The sequence below is a fragment of the Onychomys torridus genome, chromosome 4 (genome assembly GCF_903995425.1).
Source record: "Onychomys torridus chromosome 4, mOncTor1.1, whole genome shotgun sequence".
NCBI classification, from domain to species: domain Eukaryota; kingdom Metazoa; phylum Chordata; class Mammalia; order Rodentia; family Cricetidae; genus Onychomys; species Onychomys torridus.
The window spans coordinates 137,571,134-137,595,835 of NC_050446.1; the positions used below are offsets into that span (position 1 = coordinate 137,571,134).

The 24,702-nt window shown below is 45.9% G+C and overlaps 1 protein-coding gene across 7 annotated transcripts in view; it reads left to right on the forward strand.

Moving 5' to 3' along the window:
* Nucleotides 1-24,702, forward strand: part of Myt1 (myelin transcription factor 1) — a 63,967-nt gene that overhangs the window by 24,085 nt on the left and 15,180 nt on the right. For 5 of the 7 annotated variants that reach the window (XM_036186437.1, XM_036186441.1, XM_036186439.1 and 2 more), the window contains exons 3-16: nt 2,920-2,974; nt 4,130-4,160; nt 7,802-7,864; nt 8,616-8,863; nt 10,008-10,919; nt 13,375-13,509; nt 13,991-14,081; nt 15,191-15,304; nt 17,185-17,399; nt 18,802-18,926; nt 19,660-19,932; nt 22,546-22,700; nt 23,511-23,573; nt 23,698-23,766. In XM_036186437.1, the coding sequence (XP_036042330.1) occupies nt 2,920-2,974; nt 4,130-4,160; nt 7,802-7,864; nt 8,616-8,863; nt 10,008-10,919; nt 13,375-13,509; nt 13,991-14,081; nt 15,191-15,304; nt 17,185-17,399; nt 18,802-18,926; nt 19,660-19,932; nt 22,546-22,700; nt 23,511-23,573; nt 23,698-23,766 (2,549 nt within the window). Of the gene's footprint in view, nt 1-2,177; nt 2,230-2,919; nt 2,975-4,129; nt 4,161-7,801; nt 7,865-8,615; nt 8,864-10,007; nt 10,920-13,374; nt 13,510-13,990; nt 14,082-15,190; nt 15,305-17,184; nt 17,400-18,801; nt 18,927-19,659; nt 19,933-22,545; nt 22,701-23,510; nt 23,574-23,697; nt 23,767-24,702 lie in introns of all 7 variants that reach the window. The other 2 variants (XM_036186438.1, XM_036186440.1) reach the window with 2 other exon arrangements.

Sequence of the window (24,702 nt, forward strand, 5' to 3'; positions counted from 1 at the left end):
CCTTGAACTCACAGAGCTCTGCCTGCCTCTCCCTCTTCAGTACTGGGATTAAAGATGTGTGCCACTATGCCTAGCCCCAAGATTTCTTAAAGACCAGATATTTGTTGTTGTTTTGGCTGTGTTGAGTTCTGGGTTTATTGCTCAGACAACCAGAACAGAGCCAGGAGTAATCTGCAGGTTTGGAGGCTGCTTGCTGCATTTGCTATTTTGGTACTTGACTTTGAAAAGGTTCAACACAGGGAGATCAGTTTGGCAAGTGAGTATGAAAAAGGACTGACTAGTCATTGTGTTTAAAAGAGCCCACATGACTGGTTTTTGCCTTTACTAAAGCAATACAGAACAGATCAAAGCAAAAATCACCCTCCAGTGAGCCTGCTTTTTAGTACCAAGAAATCAAGTTTAGTGCCTGATGGTGACACAGTTCTCTCAGGTTAATGTAATAGCTATGGCTGTACACAATGTGTTTACATTTGGAATTTTTTTCTACAATTTTCCTTTATAAGACAAAAATGGTAAAACTAAAACTAAAGATGTAGTCTATCAGCAGTATGAAATTGATGTAGAGAAACAGAGCAGATGTTGCTTGTGGGAAAAAGCCCTGGTCTCACAGTGGAGCAAGATTATCTGTCTCAACAAAGGGAACCTTTTACCTTCAAGGAAAGAGGCCATTGAGTTATATGTGAGTTGTGCAAAAACATGGGGTCCTGTTTATTTGTGCTTGGAAGAAGTAAAATGTTTTTTTTTAAAAAAAATAAATAAATAAAGCAAGGGAAAATGAGAAGCACCTCACTGCCTTTGCATCAGTGAGGTGCCTCCATAGGCAGGGATCATCCCTATATGCAGCAGGCAGGAGGTCTTGGGGTCTGCTGTCAGGCCAAATAGCCAGTGAGTCTGGGCAGTGCTGGGCACAGTGCTTCCCTGAGCATGCTAATGGGTATGCTCTCTCCAGGTAAGAGGTTTGTAGACATCTTCTGTAGTGCTTTATAAAGGAAAGCATATAAATTGCCTACACATTTTGCCAGAAAACGCTACAGCAGCTACCACTGACAGTTTCAAAAACTGAGAGGGAAACCGCCCCTTGGCATTGAGTTCATAAGTCTCCAGATTCTGTAAACACGTTCTCATCATATTAAAGAGCCTGGGTTTCTCTCCTACAAGTTCAGGAGTTTCCCTCTTAAAATCAAAGCTATGCACACTGAAGAGAACTTCTTGTACATTGAATATTTGATGCAAGTAAATTGCAAAGAGAAGGTGCTCAGGACAATGAATGCCACAGCTGTTAGCTTCATCAATGGGAGCTCACAGTTTGCAAGCAATGCCCATTACACATCCCTGTAACCCTCTCTATTCTTTGCCCCTTGAATAATTTATCCACAGGAAATCCAAATTGCCAAGGCATACTTTAATCTAGCAGAATGCCTGCCAATTTCCTTGGGAAAACTGACACAAAAAGCTATAGATTACATTTCAGCTGAACACAGGCATGGGGCAATCAGATGCATTGTGTGCCCTGCCTCAGAAGGCGTTGTGCACAGGCTCAGTGCAATCGACATTTGAAGGCTCATAGATGTAATGTCGTCCCTTTGACACCTGCTCCTCTCTTTACTTTAAATGTGAGCAATTGGTCCACAGGGAGCCTCTGCTTTAAAAATAGAAATTATAGAAATTGTCTCTGTTCTATGGGAAGGCTATGATAAACACATGGCTTATAGTATTGTGCTCCATAGCCTGGAGCCGACAGGTTGCATAAATTACCCTGGTCTTAATTTTTTTTCTTCAACAAATTACACAAAACACTGTATGCTAGGCTACTTCATGGAAAAGTTCACTTGTGAATTTCATCTGCTAACTGAGGAATTTTGTTTTCTTTCTTTCTAGTTGGTAAGGTAGAGGTTTGTCTTTTGCCATTTCCTTCCTTCTGCAATGTATCCCAATCCCTTGCCCCCCCCCCCCCATTGCCAAAGCACTCACACAGAGCTTTGTTGTCCTGGTGGTATCTATGGTCTAGGGCAGATGCCGATTTGTCTCTTATCTTTCCTGACCATGGAGACAGGTAGTGAAGTCTGGACTGGCCACTCTTCTGCTTGGGTACACACCTGCCCCTCCCAGCCCTGCTATCTATGAGAGGATTGTTTCCCAAATCACAGAGATTGCCAGTATTTTATCTGTTCCTTCAGATTTGTCATGGTGACACAAGATGAGGATTCACCTGGGGACCCTCATCCTCAGGTATGCTCTATCTATGGCTGTCACCTTCATAGTGGCTCCTCCCTGGTTTTCTCAAAGGACTGTGTTGTGGGCAGCAACCTTATAGAGGTTTCTCTATTCAAGTGAGGGTTCTAATGGACTTGGTAGTCCTTAGTAGGCCAGAGAATGTGTGGGCCAGTGTTGCTCAGGCTACCAGTTTCTACCCATATGATCCTATTATATTAGCAACATGAAAACCTAAGCCCAGTAAGAAGGAAATTTCCATGGAAGCCAGGCCCTGGACTATGTTAATCTGATCCAGTTCTATCTCTAGCAGTTGAATCTATGGTTAGCAATATGGTTAGTACCTGCCTGGCAAGGCAAGCAGTGGGTATTACTTCCTGTGCCAGAGTCCTTTGTATTACAAAATATCTATACACATGAGGCTGTGGCTTTTGTGGGCAGATAGGAACATTAAGCAGTATGGATGGAGCACTGTGAAGGACTAGGAAGTATGGATGAGATATCATTAAGTCTGATGGTCTCTACCCAGCAGAACCACCAACACTCTCCCAACTTGCTTCTTTTGGTCCTATTCTTGTCATTCACAGATAATTTCCTATCATCATCAAAATTTGAGTAAAAAAACGGTCAGATGTTCCTGATGGTTCTAGACATGGCAAGTGCTGGCCCTGGCTGCTTCTTAACATTGTGGTTGTTTTTTCTTCACAGATGAGCTTAGAAAATGATGACAAGCGAGCCCGCACACGGTCCAAGACCCTCCGAGGTGAGTGCCAACTCAGTCTGGCCTTGGTCTCCATCTTTGGCAGCCCTCTCTGAAACTGTCTATATCATTGTACAACAGCTCTCCTCAGTAGTACAAATCCTACAATAAATGCTCAGCTTTCTGGTAGCCTTTGATCCACACTAGGCACCTGGGACTTTAGGGCTCTTCAGTTGTCCTTCAGTGCAGTATTCAAGGGTCTTCTGAAGTCCTTTTCAGTTTATACAGACTTACCTCAGACAGAAATGTGGGGACAAGTACAGATATACAGGAGTAGGGGTAGCAGAGTTCAGTCAGGAGCTTGCTTAGTTTGGAAAGGAAATGCCTCTGGCCTTTGGCCAGTATCCTCCTTTTCCCAGAGATCACTATTGTGGAATTGGGGATTTGAAAGCTGTTGGGTGGACTTGACAGTAGGTGGAGGGGAGGGCCTAGGACCTGTTCACTCTATTAAGAATGAGCCTTGTCAGGTGGTATCGACACACAACTTTTAATCCCAGCACTTGGGAGGCAGAGGCAGGTGGAACTCTGAGTTCAAGGCCAGTTTGTCTACAGAGCAAGTTCAGGACATCCAGGGCTATACAGAGAAACCCTGCCTTGAAAAAAGCTAAACCAAACCAACCAAACAACAACAACAACAATGAAAGAGGCTGAGACTTACCCATTTGGCCATCCCCACAACCTCACCTGGAACTTCCTGTTGATCCCAACAGGGTTACTTCACAGAGTATCCAGGACCTTTGATATGTAAGAGCTGCCTATTCTGCCATGCACATCTTGTAGCTAGTGCTCCATCATTGTAACCAGCCATGTCTTGTTGGTCCCGGTCTTTGTCCAACTTGATCTGGTAGTTAATATCTATCTCTAGAAACTGACATCTATCTGCAATTAAAGAGAGAGAACCCCCTGGGCCCGAGGGTAGAGAGACTATCAGATCTTTGAAAATGTGTGTGTGTGTGTGTGTAGAGGTCCTAGAGCAAGCACTTTGCTGAGGGGGCAGCTCTCTCCACTGACCTCAGGGAATATTGTAAACAAAGGATGGGCATCTTGTCCTTGGAAAGATCTAAGTTGTTTCATTAGGTTTGTACTTTTAGGTAAACATGCTTCTAAAAATCTGTGTCTTATATGTGTGTATTTCTCTTTCTCTCTTATCTTACCCAGGACCCCCAGAGACCACAGGTGCAGACCTCAGGTAAGAAAGTATTTCTGTTTGCATGAGCATTGCTTACCACCTGCTGGCATGTAACCTTGAAATTGTTATAAATTTCCTCACACTGTTCTCCACTAGAATTTAGACAATCACCATGGTCCTCAAAACCAGCAACAAGGTTCTTTTGGTGATTTTTGCAGACAGTGCCATTCACTTGTCTATCTACATGTTTGCTGTCCATAGTACCATGTGGGGATGATCTGTAGTATGCATGACTCACATTGGCTGACACACACAGGCTGTGGTGGAAACATTCTTATTTTTTGAGACAGAGTCTCATTATGTAGTCCTGGATGATCTGAAGCTTGCTGTATAGACCAGGATGGTCTCAAACTTACAAAGATCTGCCTGCCTCTGCTTCCCAAGTGTTGTGATTAAAGGTGTGTGACACAATCTCTGGATATGGGAGTATTTATGTCTTACTGGCACATATTCTTTTCTTTCTCCAAGGGCCTGTTTACCAGGACAGCATAGCTCTAATCTAATAAGCAGACAAGACCTGTGTTTGTATGGGAGCTCACACTGTGGGATGTAAGAATAGAGACTGTGACTCACAAGGGTCTTGATGTTATGGTTTGAGAGAAGAATATCATGTATGAACAAATCATGTAAACTCATTTGAATGCAGCCCACTATGTGGGACTCTTCATGGATGATGGATTTATGTCTCATTGCCTCAGAATTCCTCAGCTTGCAGTACACTTACATCTGGGCTATCCCATAGCTTAGGCAGAGTTCTTAGAAGGGCATTTGTTCTCTGGGAGGCTGAAAGATGGTTGTTACAAGGTTATCTGAGGAACTTGGACTAGAGCAAGCAGGATCCAGTGAGGTCTCTTGGCCTTCTCTAAATTTTCCTGTTTACTGAATTAACACTAGTTCTTAGGAGAAGAAATAGATTTAAGGCTTTTCCTTCAGCATCATTGGAAGAACTGACATATACTCCAGTTTATATTTTGGTAGAGTCCAACACCCATTACAGGACATCAGAGAGGTTCTGTTGAGGTGGGAGTTGAGGGAGGGCTGGGGATCAATATCTTAGAGATACATCAGTGGGCTGGTTAGAGTTGCCCTAAATGTACCCTACAGTTCAGCCTTTCTTCATCTGGGATCCCTCCTCTTTGAGCCATAGCCAGCTTTTGCTCAGAGGACAGGTGAGTTCAAGACTCCTAACCACCATGGTTGGGAAGGAGTCAATCCCTTAGAAGGGGACAAGTTAGAGCATGGTGCTCCAACCTGGGATTTAGATAGTCTCCAAAATTGGGTTCCTAGATGCCAGTGACTTGTGTTTGGGCCCTTTAGAGCTGCTTCTAAAATGCCTATTGAGAGGTGGCCATCAGCCAGCTCTCGGCTCTTCCCTGCTCCGTCTCCTTGTGTTTCTGATCCTGGTTTTAGTTACATAGGCTCCAAGACCAGACTAGAGGATTCAAGAACTTTGCTTTTGAGTGCTTATGAACATACACAAGCATCTATGTCTGCTTATGAACTTCTATGATTGCCTAAGAGCATACCTATGACTGTATGAGCACACATGGGCACAAAGTGTCAGAGGAAGGGATCACTTTGGCTTTGGCTTTGGCTTTTCTCCTACTCCATCCTGAGGAGATTCAGGATGCCTGGAGTCCTTATCAATCACTTACTTCTGTCCAACTCTAGGAGTTTGGAGGCATTAGTAGATGATAGTGCACATGAATCTTCAGTATGCTCTAAGTACTCATATATGTTCATAGATAGTCAAAGATTCTTACATATTCTTATAAGGGGGCATTGATGCTAGTGCATACTCCTAGGTGTTCTTGTGTGCTCACAGATTACTCTGGGAGGTTTAAGACTAATGTCTGCTCCTATTACAGTATCTGGAGGCCCTGGCTGGATCTCGTGTCACTCTGCTTGGTGTTTCCTGTTTCTATGTCTAAGGAGTTTCCAGTTTCTATCCAGATGGTCTTGCCAGCTTCATGTACTTGTGCTCAGAGATGGGTGGGAAGGTGCAGGCCCACCTGGCTGGGGATCTTTTCTGTACTTTTCTGAGTTAGGTACCAGAGTAACTTGAAGCAAGTGAAACAGGGACAGTGCCAGTGTCCCACAGGCCTACACAGCAGCTGTTGCCTAATTGTCCAATTAACTAAGTAATTAATTGATTAGTTGGGACCTCAGCTTCAAATTCCAGCAACAAGGAATTGTTTGTGAAGTCTCAAAGCTAGTTCTTGAGAGAATGAAAGCAAATGTGAGCTAGATTTTACAACAGGCTGGCCAGGGGTAGCAATAATTCCCCATCTGGAAAATAAAATACCTTTTGCTTTTTCTTCCTGGAAACTATCAGGGGTATCCATACAGAGGTGGGGTAGCCCCTTCCATAGGTCCCAAGAGTCACTCCCTATCTGCCTCCCTTTGCAGACTTTGGTAAGATGTGCCATATTTTAGGAGAATCAACACTGATCCCAGATAGGAACTCTGGTCCACAATGGCAATTCTGTTAGAAATGGGTTATTTCTCTCTACTTTGTAGCAGATTCAGTTCCCCACAAGGGGCTGAGGTCTTATATACTCTCCCCACACGGCCTCACAGACCATCTTGCTGGTCTACAGTACCATGAATTAGTAGCAGCTTCTTACACCCACAGAACTCTGAGCTATGGTGGAACCTTGCCTCTCATACCACATAGAGGTACTTGCCCCTATAGCTGTATAACCTGAGTATTACTATGGGCTATATGGTCAGTATTAGTGCTCATGTTTAGAAGTTTTCATTGGTTTTGTAATGTGGATAGCTAAAGGTGAGGAACTCCAGAAGGTCTCACTTCCATCCTCTTGTACTTATCGTTCTGGAATGGTGCAGCAGCTGACCTTCTCAGTACAGCCAACAAGTTTTCTACCAGGCAGAATGGGTATCTCTTAGTGCATTAGCCCCATGGTTTCCTTTCCTACGTGGAAGCAGAGATTCTCACCAGGCAGTGAATACTAGAGCAGGGTCATTGCTATGAGCTATGGTTCTGGCTTGGGCCACACTCTCCTTCTTGATTGGCAGCCCTAGTCCTGCTTGTTAGAAAGGGAGTACAAACTATTGGCCTGGATGCTGAAGCATCACATCACCAGTGATGAACATGAAGAAGTCCGATTTCTGTGCTCTGGACTTGGGCCAGACAAGCCATGAATCCTTTTTAGAGAGGGGCACTTGCATCCCAAGTTCCCTGAAAGCCTGGTGGAAGCTGGTGGAATGTCTGCTGTGGGAAAATGAACTCATCCAGTAGATGCCTTAATCTTATATGTACAGATCTTTAATAAGACACATTCATAAAGTTGTAACTAGTTATTAATTTTTTGGGGGGGTTTCAAGACAGGGTTTCTCTGTGTAGCTTTGCGCCTTTCCTGGAACTCACTCTGTAGCCCAGGCTGGCCTTGAACTCACAGAGATCCGCCTGCCTCTGCCTCCCAAGTGCTGGGATTAAAGGCGTGCGCCACCACTGCCCGGCTAGTTATTAATTTTTTAATGGGCTGAGTTATTTCACTAATTTTTAGCAAACTGCCAGTGTCCATCTTGCGATGAGTCATTTGGAGAGCCTTTCTTGCTCTTCAGGGTGAGACCCAGGTTTTAATATCTAAGGTGATCTCTCCTGCTTTTCCCTCCAGCTGTCCTACCCCAGGATGTACTGGTTCAGGACATGTCCGGGGCAAGTACTCCAGACATCGAAGGTAAGAGTTCTGCCAGTAGCCACAAAGGCTCCCTGGAAGGAGGTTTGGGGTTCTCTTTCCAGATCTGGGTTCTTTTGTGGATTAAAAACTTTCTGTTTTGTCTGTGACTGCTGAGGCCAGGCTTACCTGACCCTTCTAAGCCCTAGTGTCCTCCCACTGGTCTGTATTCCTGTGGTGCCTTCACTGAGGTGAGCCTGGCCAGGAGTGTGCCATAAGGGTGGTAGAGTACCTGTTCTTGGCACCTTTGTTTTTCCAGAGATACTGTTTCAGGACTTGGGTACATTTGTATGGCAGGCCTTGTGCACATCAGAGAGAGAGAGTGTAAGCTACAGCTGCCACTGTAGTCATTCCCTGTGGTCAGCTAGATTTTCCAGGGGCCATTCCTGGGTGGGTATAGGTGTGGAAGTCTGAAGGTAGAGAAGGAAAGGGCCAGTGTTGGAGGAAATGGGCTGAGATAAGCTTGGGGGTACATGTGGGATAGTGGTTTGGTCTAAGGAATGGCTCAGAGAGTAGAAGTCTAGGTCAATGGGGTCTGAGTCCTCATTCCATTTGTAGACTTGGTTCACTGTAATGCAATTTAAAACACAATCAGAGACCTTTAGATGTGTGTAATTAGATGTAAAAATTTAAATGCATTATCATTTGAGGCTTCCATCTGAGAATGGCTATAGAAGGAGGGACCCTTAGAATGTCCTCCTGGATGTCTCAGGGATCTTGCCTGGCTCTTGGCAACACCCATCTTCCCTTTCAGCTTACAGAGTTGTCCTCTGGCCAAGAAGAGAAAACTGGAGGATGCTGAGGCTGAGCACCTGGTATCCAAGAGGAAGTCACACCCTCTGAGGCTGGCTCTGGATGAAGGCTACCGAATGGACAGTGATGGCAGTGAGGATGCTGAGGTGAAGGACGCCTCTGTTTCGGATGAATCAGAAGGACCCCTGGAGGAGGCTGAGGCTGAGATTTCAGGACAGGAGGAGATTCATCACCCCCAGCCAGCTGAAGGTACTATGTTGCTCTTTCTCTTTTGAATAAAGGCTGCTTAGTGTGGCGCTGAGAATTGCAGCCTGTAAGGGGGGTAGGGGGAGCTCAACTCAATGCAGAAAGCTGTCTTGAGAACAAGGAATGTCTTGTCCTGACATGTGCAGCTTCCTGGAAAATGGGACTGCCCAGGATGGGGGTGTGGGTGTGGGGCACTGTAGTGTGTGTGAACACTGTGAACATGGGAGAGATGAGAAGGTGGATCTGGCGCTCACATGCACTCTCGAAAGTTTGATTCTAAGGCATATCTCCATGTGTGTGAGAAATAAAGACAGATAATGCATGGCGTGTCTTTGTCCATGAGAGGCTCTTAGACAGAGCCCACCCTGCCTGGCCCCTGAGAATTAACTGGGTTGGATTTAGTTTGGGTTTATAAGGGCAGGTACTGAGGAAATACTTCAAATTAGACCTCTGAAGGTGGGTTGAAGGTTGGGCTCTTTGAAGCCAAGAGAAGAAAGAAGGTAGCTGATGGTCCTGTATGTTCCCAGCCTAATGGAATCAGCTGACTTTGAACCATTTAGATAGTTTTACCATATTTTTGAAGAAATCTATGCTGAGCCCTCATTGGTTTCCTTTTTGGGATTCGAGTGCATGGCCCATGGAATCAAGTGAGTTTGTGTTCCAGGTTAAAAAAGACCCCAACTCACTTGCTTCTTAGGATACTATATGGCAGGGCTGGCTTTTATTATTGCTAAGAATACTGGTTCATGAGTTCCATGAGACCAGCATGTAGTGAGAAGATCTGTTACTATATTTAAAAGATTTAATTTCATTTCTTTTAAAAATGTGTGATTTTTCAATTATAAAATGACTCTTCATCTGATTTTTCTCTTTAAGTTCTATTATATAAAATGAAGATCTATCTGATTTGAGAGAATAAATGATGGAAGAGGAACATGAATTGAAAAATATCAAAGTAATCTTAAGCTGAAATTGATTCCCCATGGTTTTTGGATCCAGGCAGAAGGCTGACAGGATGGCTTACACTTCATTTCCATGTTTTCTGGGCTACAGTGTTAAGGGTGAATGGCTACTTTTGGGAGCAGAGATCTGGAAATATTCCTCCATACTCTCTTCTAGCCCTCATGGTGTTTCTTGTTTTATGCAGGAAAAAAACTCATCAAACCCCATTTTGGATCCACCTCCACAAGCAGCCCTTCTGGCTTCTCCAAGGGCAGCTACAGCAGCTACCAGGGAATCATTGCAACTTCCCTTCTAAATCTGGGCCAAATTGCTGAAGAGACTCTTGTACAGGAGGACTCAGTCTCAGTAGCTAAGTTGGGCCCCACTGTTGTTCATCAGCCTCAGGATGAGGCTGCAAGGGGGGCCATCAATGATGAGGGTGAAAAGGACCTCTTTATACAGCCAGAGGATGTGGAGGAGGTCATTGAAGTTACCAGTGAACGTTCCCAGGAGCCATGCCCCCAGTCTCTGGAGGATATGGTTAGTGAAGAGTCAAGCAAGCAGAAAGGTGTCCTAGGTCATGAAGAGGAGGGAGAGGAGGATGAGGATGATGATGAAGAGGAGGAGGAAGAGGAGGAAGGAGAGGAGGTAGAGGAGGAAGAGGAAGAAGAAGATGAGGAAGAAGAGGAGGAGGAAGATGAGGAGGAAGAGGAGGAGGAGGAAGAGGAGGAGGAGGAAGAAGCAACTCCAAATGTGATTTTTGGGGAAGACACCTCCCATACCTCTACCCAGAAAGCTTCCCCTGAGTTCAGAGGCCCAGAGCTATCCAGTCCCAAACCTGAGTATTCAGTCATTGTGGAGGTCCGTTCTGATGATGACAAGGATGAAGACTCACACTCCCAGAAATCAGCAGTCACAGATGAATCAGAGATGTATGACATGATGACCCGTGGGAATCTGGGCCTTCTGGAGCAGGCCATTGCCTTGAAAGCTGAGCAGGTGCGGGCTGTCTGTGAGCCAGGTTGCTTGCCTGCTGAGCAGGGCCATCTGGGCCCAGGAGAGCCAGGAAAGGTGGCAAAGCCCCAGGATGTGGTGAGGAAGAGCTGCTACAGCAAAGGTAGGCCAAAGTGTCCTGCTCTGATCACCCATACTGTCATCCAATTACTAGGGACATAACCCTTACTGAGGGTGAAGATGAACTGGGGAGAAACATAGCTTGAGGCCCTTATAGGCTAGGGTGGGAGGAAAATAGAAAAGAATTCGAGGACAAATCACCTCAGAACTATGGTCAAAGATTGAGGATATAGGCTCATACTGTTTCATGTAGGGTGATCTGGAGAGACACATGAGCTGAGATGTATGAGAAGGGGTTAAGTATGAGAGAGAAAGGAAGGCAGGAGGGCTGATAACCTGACTACTGTGCCACTTAGCCATAATCCTGCCACCCTGATTGTCCAGTGACAGAACCTGACAAAGTCTATTTTTTTTTTTTTTTTTTTTTTGCCGGAGCTGAGGACTGAACCCAGGGCCTTGTGCTTGCTAAGCAAGCACTCTACCAAGAGCTAAATCCCCAACCCCACAAAGTCTATTCTTAGATCTGACTTCCAGCCTCTCCTTTATATCAATCCAGACCAAATCCCTTCCACTAGCTCAGCCTGACCACCCTCTCCTAAACATCAGCTACTCAGTGAAGCTAGGTGATTCTGCCCCTAAATCCAGACTTTAGAGAGAAATCCAAGTACAATGCAGAGTTAGCAACAGGATATGACCTCCAGAAGAGCAGGGGAGAGTCGCCTCAAGTTAGCTTGAAGGTCCCAACTCCATGAAGACAGTGCTCAGGATGATCAAATGTAGCCTTAAAAAACAGCTTTCAAGGGTTAAAGTCATCAAGTGTCAGGTTCTGTCACTGGACAACCAGGGTTATAGCATGAACACCAACCAGATTTGTAGGGCAGGATGGCCATGTGCTGCTTGCTGTCTGCTTACCTCAAGGGCCTCCTAGGTACATGGAAATTCTCCTCAGGAGTCAGCTTCACAATGCCAGAAGGCCAGGCCTTGAACAGGCCAACTTTGAGTTACCCTGGGTTTTCCTAGGCTTGATAGCTCTCTGGGAGGCACACTTGGGCCATGGAAAGACAGACTACAGTAAGAAAATTACAAGAGTGAAAATTCAGCAGGAATTTTTGGTAGAGACATGCATGGGGACACACTTTCTGAGAATACTCATGCCTTTGAGGTAAGATCAGAGGACAGATTATTTGGAAACATATTTTCTGGGTAAGGTAGACATGGAGGGTGGCCATTGAGGTGATACCCTTAAGGGTGAGTCAGACTGGGGTAATCATTTGAGGAACAGAATTAAGCCAGTATTGCCAACTAGGGCTTGAGGCCACAGGTACCAGGGTGCATAGATTGAAGGTGAGACAGATTTGGGATAGGTATGGGAGCTTGAGTTTGTCAGACTCTAGAAAAGTCTCTAGACTTTTCTAGACTGTAGTAGGTCTCTAAAAAAGAAGGCTTTGGTGAGACACTGAATACCTGATATCACCAAGCCTAGGTATTTGAGGGACTTTCACCTTTAGATAAATATCACCTTTAGGGGCCAGGTGTAATTCTGGGTTAGTTATACAGAACACCAGACAGCACCTTTAGACTATAGGGACATACACATGTCGACATGTGGAAGGATAGACATTAGGACTATTGGGATCAGGCAAGGAATTGGGAACAGGGTTGAGTCCCTCAGGTCATCACCACTTGCCTGGATTGGTAGAAATCTGACTTCCTACCCATTTGAACTTGGAAAGACTGAGCAGGCCTTCTTTCCTCTGCTGGATTTCTGAGCTTGGTTCTGGCATCTATAAAAAAGATGTTTCTCTGAGACATCATGAGAATCCCCCATTTCCTTCTGATCCCCACACTTAGTGGCCAGCAGAGGCCTGTAGACATGAGGTTGGTAACTAAAATTTGGAGTTTAAATTTCTGCTCAGGTATTTATTAGTGAAAAAGCTTTGGATAAGTCACATAATCTGTGTCATCTTCATTTTGTCAAGCCTCAAGGATTCCTTTTCTCAGGGGTGTTGATAGACACTTTACCTGCAAGGCTTACACACTGCCTACACTCCAGCTACTGTCTGTCCTGCTATATGTGGTGGAAGGGACATTCCCTGGGCTTTGGAGCAGCTTCTCTAGAGCTGCCTCACTGTCAGCCTCTTCCTTCTTTCCTTCTTTCCTTCTTTCCTTCTTTCCTTCTTTCCTTCTTTCCTTCTTTCCTTCCTTCCTTCATTTCTTTTTTCTTTCTTTCTTTCCTTCCTTTTCTTTTGTCTTTTTGAGACAGGGTTTCCCTGTGTAGCTTTGTGCCTTTCCTGGAACTCACTATGTATCCCAGGCAGCCCTCAAACTCACAGAGGTCCACCTGCCTCTACCTCCTGAGTGCTGGGATTAAAGGTATGGGCCACCACTGCCTGGCTCTCTCTCTTTCTTCAATCAGTAAAAGTGCAGACAGGAACTGTCCCTACCTCTCCTTTCCCAGTCTCCTGGTTTTGCATAATAATATGTCCTATGTGTTTTAGATCCTTCCAGGGTGGAGAAGCGTGAAATCAAGTGTCCGACACCTGGCTGTGATGGCACTGGCCATGTTACTGGGTTGTACCCTCATCACCGCAGCCTGTCTGGCTGTCCCCACAAGGATAGAATCCCTCCAGAGAGTGAGTAGCTCCTTGCAGGGTCAACCCAAGGACTAAAGCTCAGGGCCCTGTGGCAAAAGTCAGGGGACAGTCTGCTCAAGTGTCCACCTATGGATACCCGACCTGAGTCAGAGGACTAAATAAATACATACTGTGGGAGGGATTGTTTGTATTCCCTGAGCTGGGCAGGTAGAGACCTTCACACAGTTGCCTCTTTGTTCTAAATGCTTGTGGATGTCTGCCTTTATTCTTAGGCTAAAAGCAGAATTTATGAAAATTAAGTTCAGAGTTGTCAAACAGAAATTAGAGTCTAGTTTCTTCTATGGGAGGCAGTGTCCAGGTGGCAAGGGCATGCTTGACTGATTTTCATTAGGCCCAAAGTGCCATGGTACTCTGCTTACACAGCTGCAGCCTTTACACAGGACTTCTGCATCTTCCTTGGGCTTTTCTCCATTATAGTCTTGCCTGCTCTCATTATTTGTTCTCCCTGGTTCTCTTACAGTTTTGGCCATGCATGAAAATGTGCTGAAGTGCCCCACTCCTGGCTGCACGGGCCAAGGCCATGTGAACAGCAATCGCAATACCCACAGAAGGTAGTGAATTGAGCTGGGACATGGTAGGGAATTAGGGCTGGGCCTGTAGTATGTGTCCCTGCCTGGGCCTTGAACCCTTATCTGGGATGGATTCTGGATAGACATATAGTTCCCTGCTTTGGCAGGTGGCAGCTGAAGGGGTGACCATTCACTGATGTTGCTGCAAGTGCCCTGTGAACTGGGGTGATCTTATGAGAAGTCTGAACTGTTGTTATGAGAGGAAGTAGAGACTTTGTGTCTTGTCCATTTTCAGAAAACCTCTACATACTAGCTCTTGCTCATGAGTGAAAGGAAAAATTTGTACATAAATAGGAATGTCAATGCCTAGAGTTACTCTGAGGGAGCGCTGAGATCAGGTGGACATGGGGATTCCAGGCTACTGTCCAGATTTATTTGTTGTCTCATCTTCTTATCCAAGAGGGGCCCATCCAACACCAAGAGTGTTACAGGCTTGGCAAGGTCTGTCTGGGTCCTAGTCATTACGTGCTTAGTTGGGAGGAATAGCTCTCGACGCAAATCAATGTATGAACTGCGCTAAATACCTGGGCATTAGAGGCCACTTTGTAGAAAAAAGTGGGTTCCCTAGAGATGTGCTGGCCCAGAAGCTGGTAGCTGAGCTCATGGTAGATCCTGGAGAAGGCCAGTGTACTCCAGGGGCAGTACCCAGGTTGTGGTCTGAGTGTAGCCTTTGGTTTCACTGCGGTATCCTACAGAGTATGTAGACATGATTCTAGGATACAGCCCAGGCACTGGAAAAGGGAGAGGAGAGAGATGAGGAAGAAGAAGGAGAAGGAGAGGAGGCTGAGTTTGGCACCTATGCATGTAGAAAATTCTGTTGCCCACAGTTTGTAGAACTTTAGGGTATATTTCATTTTCTGTGAATTATCCCAGATAGAATGGCCTGAGAAATTCGTCCTTTAGGGTTCAGACAGATCTGGATGGAAAATCTATCCTAAAGAAATGACAGGTGTGTTACTGGCTCTGGGCCTTATGTGCCTAGAGTTCTTGTATCTGAATGGTATTGTTCCCAGGACCACATATTTGGCAGCCTGGTACAGACAAGTCTTGGGGAAAAAAGGCTCAGATTTCTCTCCTTTTCCTTCCTCTAGTTTGTCTGGGTGTCCCATTGCTGCTGCTGAAAAATTAGCCAAATCTCATGAGAAGCAGCAACTGCAGACAGGAGATCCTCCCAAAAATAACTCCAATTCAGATCGGATCCTCAGGTGGGTGAGATAAGCTACCAATGAAGGAGTGTCAGCAGGGACTTCTATGTTAGTGGTATGTGGTATGCTAATGCTTCTTGGCACACAGGACACATCTTTTGCACTCAAAGAGCCTCACCTATGGTACAAATAGCTGCATGGCCTTAGCCACAGTGTGTTCTGCTTTTCTTTCTCCTAAGACAGCTGATATGGTCAGTGAAATTCAGTGTTAGTATGTGGAGATAGCATACTGCACCAGTTGAGGGCCTCACTATAGAGGGAGCACCTAATTGTCCTTATGTCTTCCCACCTCAGAATAGATCCTATCCTAGGGCAGAGGGAAAGAGGGCACAGGACTTGCTCCCCTGAGTGCTGCCTCTTGTGGGTACTAAGCATCTGAGACAACAGCAGGCATAGGTGCATGTAGCTGTGTGCATGCCTGCATGCTCTTTAAATATGTACACCCATATGATTAAGTTTACACATATATTCAAGTGCATGTGTGTGAATGCTATCATTGAGGGGCCTTTTGATAGAGCAACCAGAACAAATCTGCTGAGTAACTCTCCTTATAGGTAACCTTGGAAAGTGGGTGTTACAAATAAGGCCAGAGGCTTGGAGTCATGTCCATGACACCATTCCTGGATGGCTTGTCTTCAAAGACTTCCCTGCTGGGCCTGGAGGTTCATTCGGGTCACTGAGAGTACACTGTCACCTTTGGTCCTCTCTAGAAGGATACACAGTTCTCCATTTCCCTGAGAATATAGAACTTACAACTCTTTTTCTATGGTCCTTGGACTCCTGTTCCATGTTTCTCTCCTCATATGTAGTGTGTAAGACAGGACCATGTGCTCAGCAAAGCCAGTCACTGACTGACGTGGTACTATTGCTTCCTTGTAGGACCCCTGACCACAGGCTTCCTTCTTGGCTGCTTTCCTTGGCAGTGTCATACTCTGGTCATTCCCTGGCCTACTCCAGAGGGATCCTCAGTCATTAACCACAGCTTAGGGGCATAGGGACTTTTCTGCTCTGTGGAGTACTTGTGTCCCATTCATAGACATCTTTAACCTTGTGAGTCCCAGGCAGCATAGTTGTCTATATTAATTGTTTTTCCTTCCAGTTTCTTGTCAGTTGCTAGCTTATCCTTTCACCAAAGAGTGACACCAATGTAGAGGTCAAATTAAATGTTTCCCTGCTGGTATCAGATGGTCTTGCTCTTACAACTTCACCAGGAATCGCTGAGCTAGTGTCCAGCCTAGGATTTCATTCCACAATGGGGCCCATCCCACCAGTGCTCTAATGTGATCATCACAGGAACATAAGAGTGGTCTTACACTGCCAACTTGCTGGTTCTTTCCTTATGCCATACTCAAGTTTTTGAGGCAACCAGTTCTCAGAGGTCCTCATCATCATTTCCAAGTACCACTGATCACTGAAGTCATTGCTTATTTCATACAGGAATAAGGAGAGCTGGAGCATTTGCTGGAGCTCTCATCCCTCCATTTCCCCTCCACATTGAGCTTCCTGTTCAGAAACTCTCACTTATTGTGTAGTTGAGCCCTTGGAACCTGCTCTCTTACATTTTGAGGGAAGTTCAGGCTTGCTACTCTGGCATACTACTATTATGAGAACGCTATTTCTTTTGAGTTCTACTGTTCCCTCCTTGAAGGCAATTATTCACACTGATTATAAGCCTATTTCAGGGGCCTTTCACCCTGGAAAGCAGAATTCTAACCAAATATTAGGGGCAGGGTTTTGGGGGTATGTGTAGTTCCCTGTGTTTTCCTTATCACCTGACTGCATGAAGTCCTGGCTTGGGCTACTGGAGGGTGGAGGAAGAAGTAGCATGGGGTCTCTGGGTCCCAACCTCACAGGCTCTGCATCTCTGTCTCTTACCCCAGGCCCATGTGTTTTGTGAAGCAGCTTGAGGTTCCTCCTTATGGGAGCTACCGGCCCAGTGTGGCTCCCACCACGCCCAGGGCCAACTTGGCCAAGGAGCTGGAGAAGTTCTCCAAAGTCACCTTTGACTACGCAAGTTTTGATGCTCAGGTTTTCGGCAAACGTATGCTTGCCCCAAAGATTCAGACCAGCGAAACCTCACCCAAAGCCTTTCAATGTAAGTTGGGGAGAATTGATTAATGTCTCTCCTCTCACATTTCTCCTGAGAGGGACCAGTGGGGAGGGATTCTCTTGGGAGCTTGGAGGGACAGGGTGTGGGCCTGAGTCCTCCACCCCTTCTTTAGCTGCCCTAGTGGGCCAGTTATGGCATCTTTAAGGCCTGCATCTTACTCATGTGCACTTTAAACCTTTGTGTGTTTACTAATTAATTATGAATAAAATCATGGGTCTGTTATGGGTGTGTGTGTCCAGAGGCTTGAGAATCACTTCACTGATGTGGTCTACCCTAGGATGTCCACTTCCAGCATTACCTCTAAGGAGGGTCCAACAGAATAGGGTGGTACCATGGCAGGAAGCTTCTTGGTTTCCTGAATAGGGACCATATTACTAGAAATGGTATTATCAATGACATTAGCCACACATTTCAAGGGCAATTATACAGACAAAAGTAATTCCTGGAAATATTCTAGAATAATTATCCGTGTCCTTTCTTGCCATTTACTGTACTTCTTTGTGGTTAACCTTGGAAATTTGTGAAAGATGGGAAAGTACCCAGTGCACTGGAGGGATCCAGACATCTCCCAGTTGATCTTGTCAACTCCACAGACAGCATGGACAAGTTCCCAACTTATTAGGACTATAGTTCTTAGGGTTAGTGGCCCTTGGGATGAGTCTTTTCTGGATTCCAGCAGATTCTGCTGGCCATGCTCAAGTGTCTCCAAGCATACTCACTGGCTTAGAAGCTGTGATGACATTGTTGGGGAGGGGCTCAAAATGAGTTTCCCACTTGTCTGGAACTTTCTGGAAATACCAGTTATTTCTTGGTTACTCACAATATCACTTCTGAGAATGATTTTAAAGCTGCAGCATAATTGCTAGAAAAGATAATGTTATACCTTCATTTATGATATCCTACTTATGGCCTTGTTATTACATTTAGGTAGCAATAATTATTGGGGACATAAGGTCACCAAAAGTATAGCAACATCTTTTGATATGATGGGACAAAATTTTCCATGTGTATGGTATTCCAAATATATATCCTATTACAGAACTATTTAGCCTCTAAGTATTTACTAATGGATAAGTTTTTGCTTGTTTGAAATTATAAAGTATGTTGAGTATATTTCTAGAATTTTATTACTTCTGCCCAAATTTTCATCAGATCAGAAATGAGATGCCTTTTCAGTACTGGAGATAAGAGCAATAGGAGGAGTGTGTAATAATGTAGGAGTGGTATACCCTGACTCCTAACTCTCTCCCCCATTTGTCTGCTGCCTCTGTCTAAGTCTATGTCAGTCTGAGTTATTCACTTTTAGCATTCAAACTTTACCAAAGTCACCCCCTCCAGGTGCAGACTTCCCAGTGGCTTTATGAGAGTACTTTATCTTTTTCTGTAGGCTTCGATTACTCTCACGATGCTGAGGCTGCACACATGGCTGCCACCGCCATCCTAAACCTCTCCACTCGATGCTGGGAGATGCCAGAGAACCTCAGCACAAAGCCACAGGACCTCCCCAGCAAGGTGAGAATACTCTCCTGAAGCCCTTTGGGGAGAGAAGAATAGGTGGAGTTTATACTGAGAAATTTGCAGTAAGGAAATGACTGGTGCCAAGAGCAGCTAGGACCTAGTTGATGTTTATTTTTAAAATATTTGTTTTATTTATGTGCATATGTGTGTGCCTGCATGAGTCTATGTGCATCATGTGTGTGCAGGTGCTCAGAGCCAGAGGGCATCAGATACCCTGGAACTGGAGTTATAAGCTGTTATGAGCTACTTGATGTAGGTGCTGGGAACTGAACTAAACCTGGTTCTCTACAAGAGTAATACATGCTTTTAATCACTGAGACATCTCTCTATACCTTAGTTGATATTTTTATTACATTTTGCCCCTCTGGTCATGGCTCAGATGGCCAAAAAGAGTAGATGAGTGGCCATGAAAAGAGTTGGTGTGCTGTGCAACTCAAGATCAGGCTTATGCCATGTTCCTGTGTCCTTCTCTGGAAGTTGGTAGTGACTGACATGTCTTGGAGTCAAGGACCTGTTCTCACTCAAGCTTGTGGTGGTCTCAAGGGTTTGGCTTCCTAATCTGCAGAGGAGAGAGGGGCTGTAGGGCTTCTTCACGTGAAATGAGGATGTGGTTCTTTCCTCTCAGCAGATCACTGTTCCTTCTATGAGAGTCAGTGTTCTGACAAGAAGATACTCTCAGGAAGTGGCTCAGTTTGGCAACTCATATTCTTAACCTTAATATTTGCAGGCTGTGGACATTGAGGTAGATGAAAATGGAACTCTGGACTTGAGCATGCATAAACATCGTAAACGGGAAAACAACACTTTTCCCAGCAGTAGCAGCTGCAGTAGCAGCCCTGGTGTCAAGTCTCCTGATGTCTCTCAGCGCCAGAGCACTACCAGTGCCCCCAGCAGCTCCATGACCTCACCCCAGTCCAGCCAGGCCTCCCGCCAGGATGAGTGGGACCGTCCCCTAGACTACACCAAACCTAGTCGCCTTCGAGAGGAAGAGCCTGAGGAGGTGGGTGCCAGGGCCCTGTATGTAGCCTGAGTGTGTAGGCCCGCAGCTGCTTCCAGGGCTGCTGTGATCACTGCTTTCTTCTTTTCCTTGTGAGGTTCAAATAGAGTCTCCGAGGTCTTTCTCTCTTCACACAGGATTCTTCATCTTCAGGGCATCTGAAATTCAGGTCATAGTTTCCAGCAAAGGTATCACCTGCACTGTTATGCTCAGTCTTGTACCATAAAGAGGGCAAGTTTTCTCACCTCTGCACAGTTTAGTGGCTAGCAATAATGTAGAATTTCCAAAGAGGAGAGGGATGTTTAATATTTCCTGGGGATGATTTGGGAAAAGCTTGTTTCCTTGGTTTTGTGAGCCTTTCGTCAAAAGCGTAGCTCTGGTCTACCAGGCTTCTTTGCTCCCCTTCCCCAACATATTCCATCAAACACAGTTGCTGTCCAGACAGTTGTTTGATGCCTGGTTCCTTGGACCAGGGCAATGAGGAACTCCTGACACAGGGGCCTTGGGCATGAGAATCCTTGTGATGGGCAATGACCTGAGTCCCCAAGAGCACAACTGACTGGGAAGAGAGGATCAGAGTCTGAGCTGGAGCATTCCCTTTCCTATTGTATAAAATGTGTGGTTTAAGGTGTGAGTTTCTCTACCCTACTAAGATCTTCCTAAGAAACTGAGTCTGGACAGCCAATCTGAGGCCAGCAATCTCCACCTTCTGGAGGAAATATCTGGAGGGATCAGGGCCATATACCTCTAGTAGGTTAGTAAGGTAGCCCATCCCACCCCCCAGAATCTATCTGCCTGTAAATTAGTCCCCATTTCAAACCCTTTTCCACCCTCGGGCAAGACTCACGATTGCTTTATTTTTAGAGGGATAAATTGGGTTCCTGGTCTAGGTAGCATGGTATAGTTAGCAGGCCCCTTGGGTCTCATTAGTGGAGTCCTGGTGTGAGAACTCATGGTATGGAAGTACACATAGAGCCACACACATCTGACTCTGTGGAAACTGAATCATTCTTGCACTAGACAGTAGCACTAGTAGAATTAGGGTTGCCCTCTATGTGTATCTTCACTGTCATCTCTGTTTCTTGATTCTAGAACCTTGCAAGACTCATGCTTTACGGCCAGGGTTAAGTTGGTCCCTGGTCCTCTAACCATGGCTTTTCAACTTCTTTCTTAGTCTGTGGGTTGGTGTATATCTTGGTATTCTTTTCTGCCTTTTCATTAGCCCTAGTTCATCTCTGGTCTTTGTTTGTTGGTTTGTTTTTCGAGACAGGGTTTCTCTGTAGCTTTGGAGCCTGTCCTTGACTAGCTCTGTAGACCAGGCTGGCCTTGAACTCACAGAGATCCACCTGCCTCTGCCTCCTGAGTGCTGGGATTACAGGCATGTGCCACCCCCACCCGGCTTCTCTGGTCTTTTTATTCCATTCTCTCAGTATATACTCTTGCAACATCATTGTGTCCCCAGGAATGAGCTGCCATTTGTAGTGGGATCTCTCTCAGAGGTCCTGAGGTCCTCCTGCTGAGGCCTGCACATGCTCCACCTACAGCCTTTGCCAATTGTCCACAAACCCTTCCTCTCCCAACCTTTCCTAGTCATATTTCACCCCCCAAAAGCTCTTAGGCCAGGCCTTCCCCATTCCTCTCCCTCTGCCCTAGATTCTTTACTCAGACCCCCCCCCCACTCCCCCTCCCTGTCAGTCTTGCCCAGTGGCTTACCAATTTTGACAGCAACTGTCCTGATGTCATGGGTACTCTGATCTCCTTTTGTCCAGGGTCTCTGCTTCCTGGCTTCACTGACCCTGAAGACTTGTCTTAAGTGTATCCTTCTGGGGACCTTTGTCCAATTGCTCAGGCAAATAAATCTCTGTCCTAGAGCCTTGTTTAGTAACAAGAATTGTAATAGCTACTGCAGATTGGCTCCCCAGAGCTGCTCTGTGGGATGTAGTTTCACAGGTTTCTCTTATTTGAGGGTTGCATCTTTTTAGATGCAGTGCCTGAATAGCCTGTTGAAACCTATAGCAAGTTGGTACATCTCTGGAATGTGAAATCTGGTGTACTTGTCTTGCTAGAAGAAGTTATTCTAAGGCTGTAGGACCCCTGACTTTCAATGGAAGAGCTGTTGTTTCTTACTCCCTATGCCACACCTGTGAGGGTTTAGGTGGTAAGAAAATAGCCCAGGCCCACAGCTCAGTTAGTGGTGTTTGTCAATTGTCTGACCTTGTCAAGGCATCATGTTGTGGGCCAGGGGTCTCAAGCTTATGATTATCATTAAGCTACTAGTATGTTATCTAGCTCAGCTTTGAGATACCTCAGCAACCTTGTTTAGTGCCTACTGGCAGTTGAGTCCTAAAGAGTACTGCATCCAGGTGTTCATTCTATGGTAATTTGGTGGAGGTTGGCCAAAGCCAAGTGTCCTGGCTTTCATAGTGTGGTCTTATGTCTTGAGGTAGCTAGGTCTTCCTCCCTCTTTCATAAGGTAAAACATCTTATGGTTACTACTGAATGGTCTCTCTTTGTTACCCACTGGGTTGGACATCTGGCTTCCTTGCCAGTTGTTAAAATATTCCCTGCTGGTTTGTTTTTGTTTTTTTTGTTTTGTTTTTGTTTTTGTTTTTTCAGTCAGAGCCAGCAGCACATTCTTTTGCTTCTTCTGAAGCAGATGATCAGGAGGTGTCGGAAGAGAACTTTGAGGAGCGGAAGTACCCAGGGGAAGTCACCCTGACCAACTTTAAGCTGAAGTTTCTCTCCAAGGACATAAAGAAGGAGCTTCTCACGTAAGTGCTGTTTTGGTAGGCTAGCCTCCCAGGAATCTTGGGAAAGCAGTCCCGGTCCCAGAACTCAGCAACTACCTAAATCCAGGTAGCTCACAGTAATGAGTTTTCTGTCATCTCTGCACTGAGCTGGATATGAACATGATCCTCTGAAAGCAATTAAGAACCAGGAAGCTCCACTGGTCCAGCCCACAATCCAAAACAGAACAAGGCAAGATGAGGATTGTAGTCATGGGCAGAGAGGTTCACGGACACCAGCTCTTAGCTCTGGCAGCTGCTGGACCCCAGGCTTGAACAAACAGTGCTTTTCATCAACTTCTAATGCCACATGTTCTTAAAATACTATGAAGGGTTATGCCTAGCACCTTTTCTATTGGTGATCTAACCCTCACCTGTGCTCATAGCTAATTTTATGGAGGATATAGGGATCCTCCTTTCTTTATACTGCACCTCACTAGTTTCTTCCTATCTTGGTGCCAGGCCTTTTCAGGATGGCTGGATCTATGTTCTCATTCTCAGAGAAGATTGTGCTGCTCCTAAAGCTGGAGAAGGGAGGAGTGCCCCATCCACATGTTTATGAGCACATATGTGTACACATAGCATGTACATGTACACCTAGCACTCATGCTTCAGATGCATCTTTACCTGAAATTCCCTTTCCTTCTTGAATTAAGTTGTATAGGAGAAATTTCCAGTCTCAGAAGTGAGGGCTGTGATCTGAGGATGTCCACCTACCCTTAGTTGACTTGTTCTGGGAGAAGGCCTGCAAGTATGCATGGTCCTCTGTTCTGATGATCTTTTTCCTTTGTCCAGCTGTCCCACCCCTGGCTGTGACGGCAGTGGTCATATCACCGGGAACTATGCCTCCCATCGCAGGTTCGTGCCCTGCTCCTCTGGCCTGGCTCCAGTGCTTTGTGTATGTGTGTGTTGGGGGGTCTTTCTCCTCATCTCCTCTGCTCCCCTCTGTGGCTCACCCCATATCCCATCTCTTCTCTTTCAGCCTCTCTGGTTGCCCTCTTGCTGACAAGAGCCTCAGAAACCTCATGGCTGCCCACTCTGCTGACCTCAAGTATGTTTGCGCTCACTGACTGCCTATCTCTTGGGCAGCTCCCTGGCTTTGCTCTCTCCTTTATGAGGCTCCTACTAAGTCAGCCTTCTCTAAGGTACCATCCCAGGCTGGCTCTGCTTTCCTGGGATGGGGAAGAGGAGCAGGGCTTGAAAGGGCTGACTCTGCTTGACTGGGCTGTTGTCCTTGCACCTGTGACTCCTGCTTTGAGCAATCTGACCTCTAAGTACTGTCCATCTCACTTGTTGAATCAGTGCTCCTGTACTGCTCCAGGCCTTTCCCACTCCCAAGAACTCTGACAGGGCTGCCGGGCCTGCTTTTCCTAACAGGGCTGCCGGGCCTGCTTTTCCTACTATTTTTTCTAAATATTGAGAAAAGCTGGAACTTGGCTGTGGCTTAGTAGCTATAGGCTACGGGGCTCTTGTCAAACAAATTACCACTAACAGTGCCAGGGAATGCTCCTTGCTTTCCTTCTCCCCATGCCTTGGCTGCTCTGTTTCTCCCTGGTGTCCTCCCAGTCCTATTCAATGCTCTTGCCTTCTCTTGCTGGCCCTCTCCAAGCTTCTGTGCCTCTCTGCCTTAACAAATAGGCAGAGCAGGCTCTGTGGGCACCCACTACTGTCAGTTTACCTGACAGGCCTCAGAAGTGAGGAGCAAGCACCCAGAGGTTTCCAGGCATCTGTTCTCTTGGAGCTGGAGCTGGGGCCTCCGTTGTCTCTGGCTTTCATTTTCTCTGTTGACCTATGACATTAAAGCCTCCATGATCCTGAGCTGTGGTCACCTTGTTCAAGGGACCAGAGCTGAGTAGAGACCTTGGAAGAGAACAATACTCTCCTGTTGTTCTGTTCCTCATAGCAGGACCAGGCTTCCCCACCCCTCATATTCCTTTGTGCTAGGGGCTCCGAATCCAGGTCAAGACTCACTGAATCTGTTTGGGAG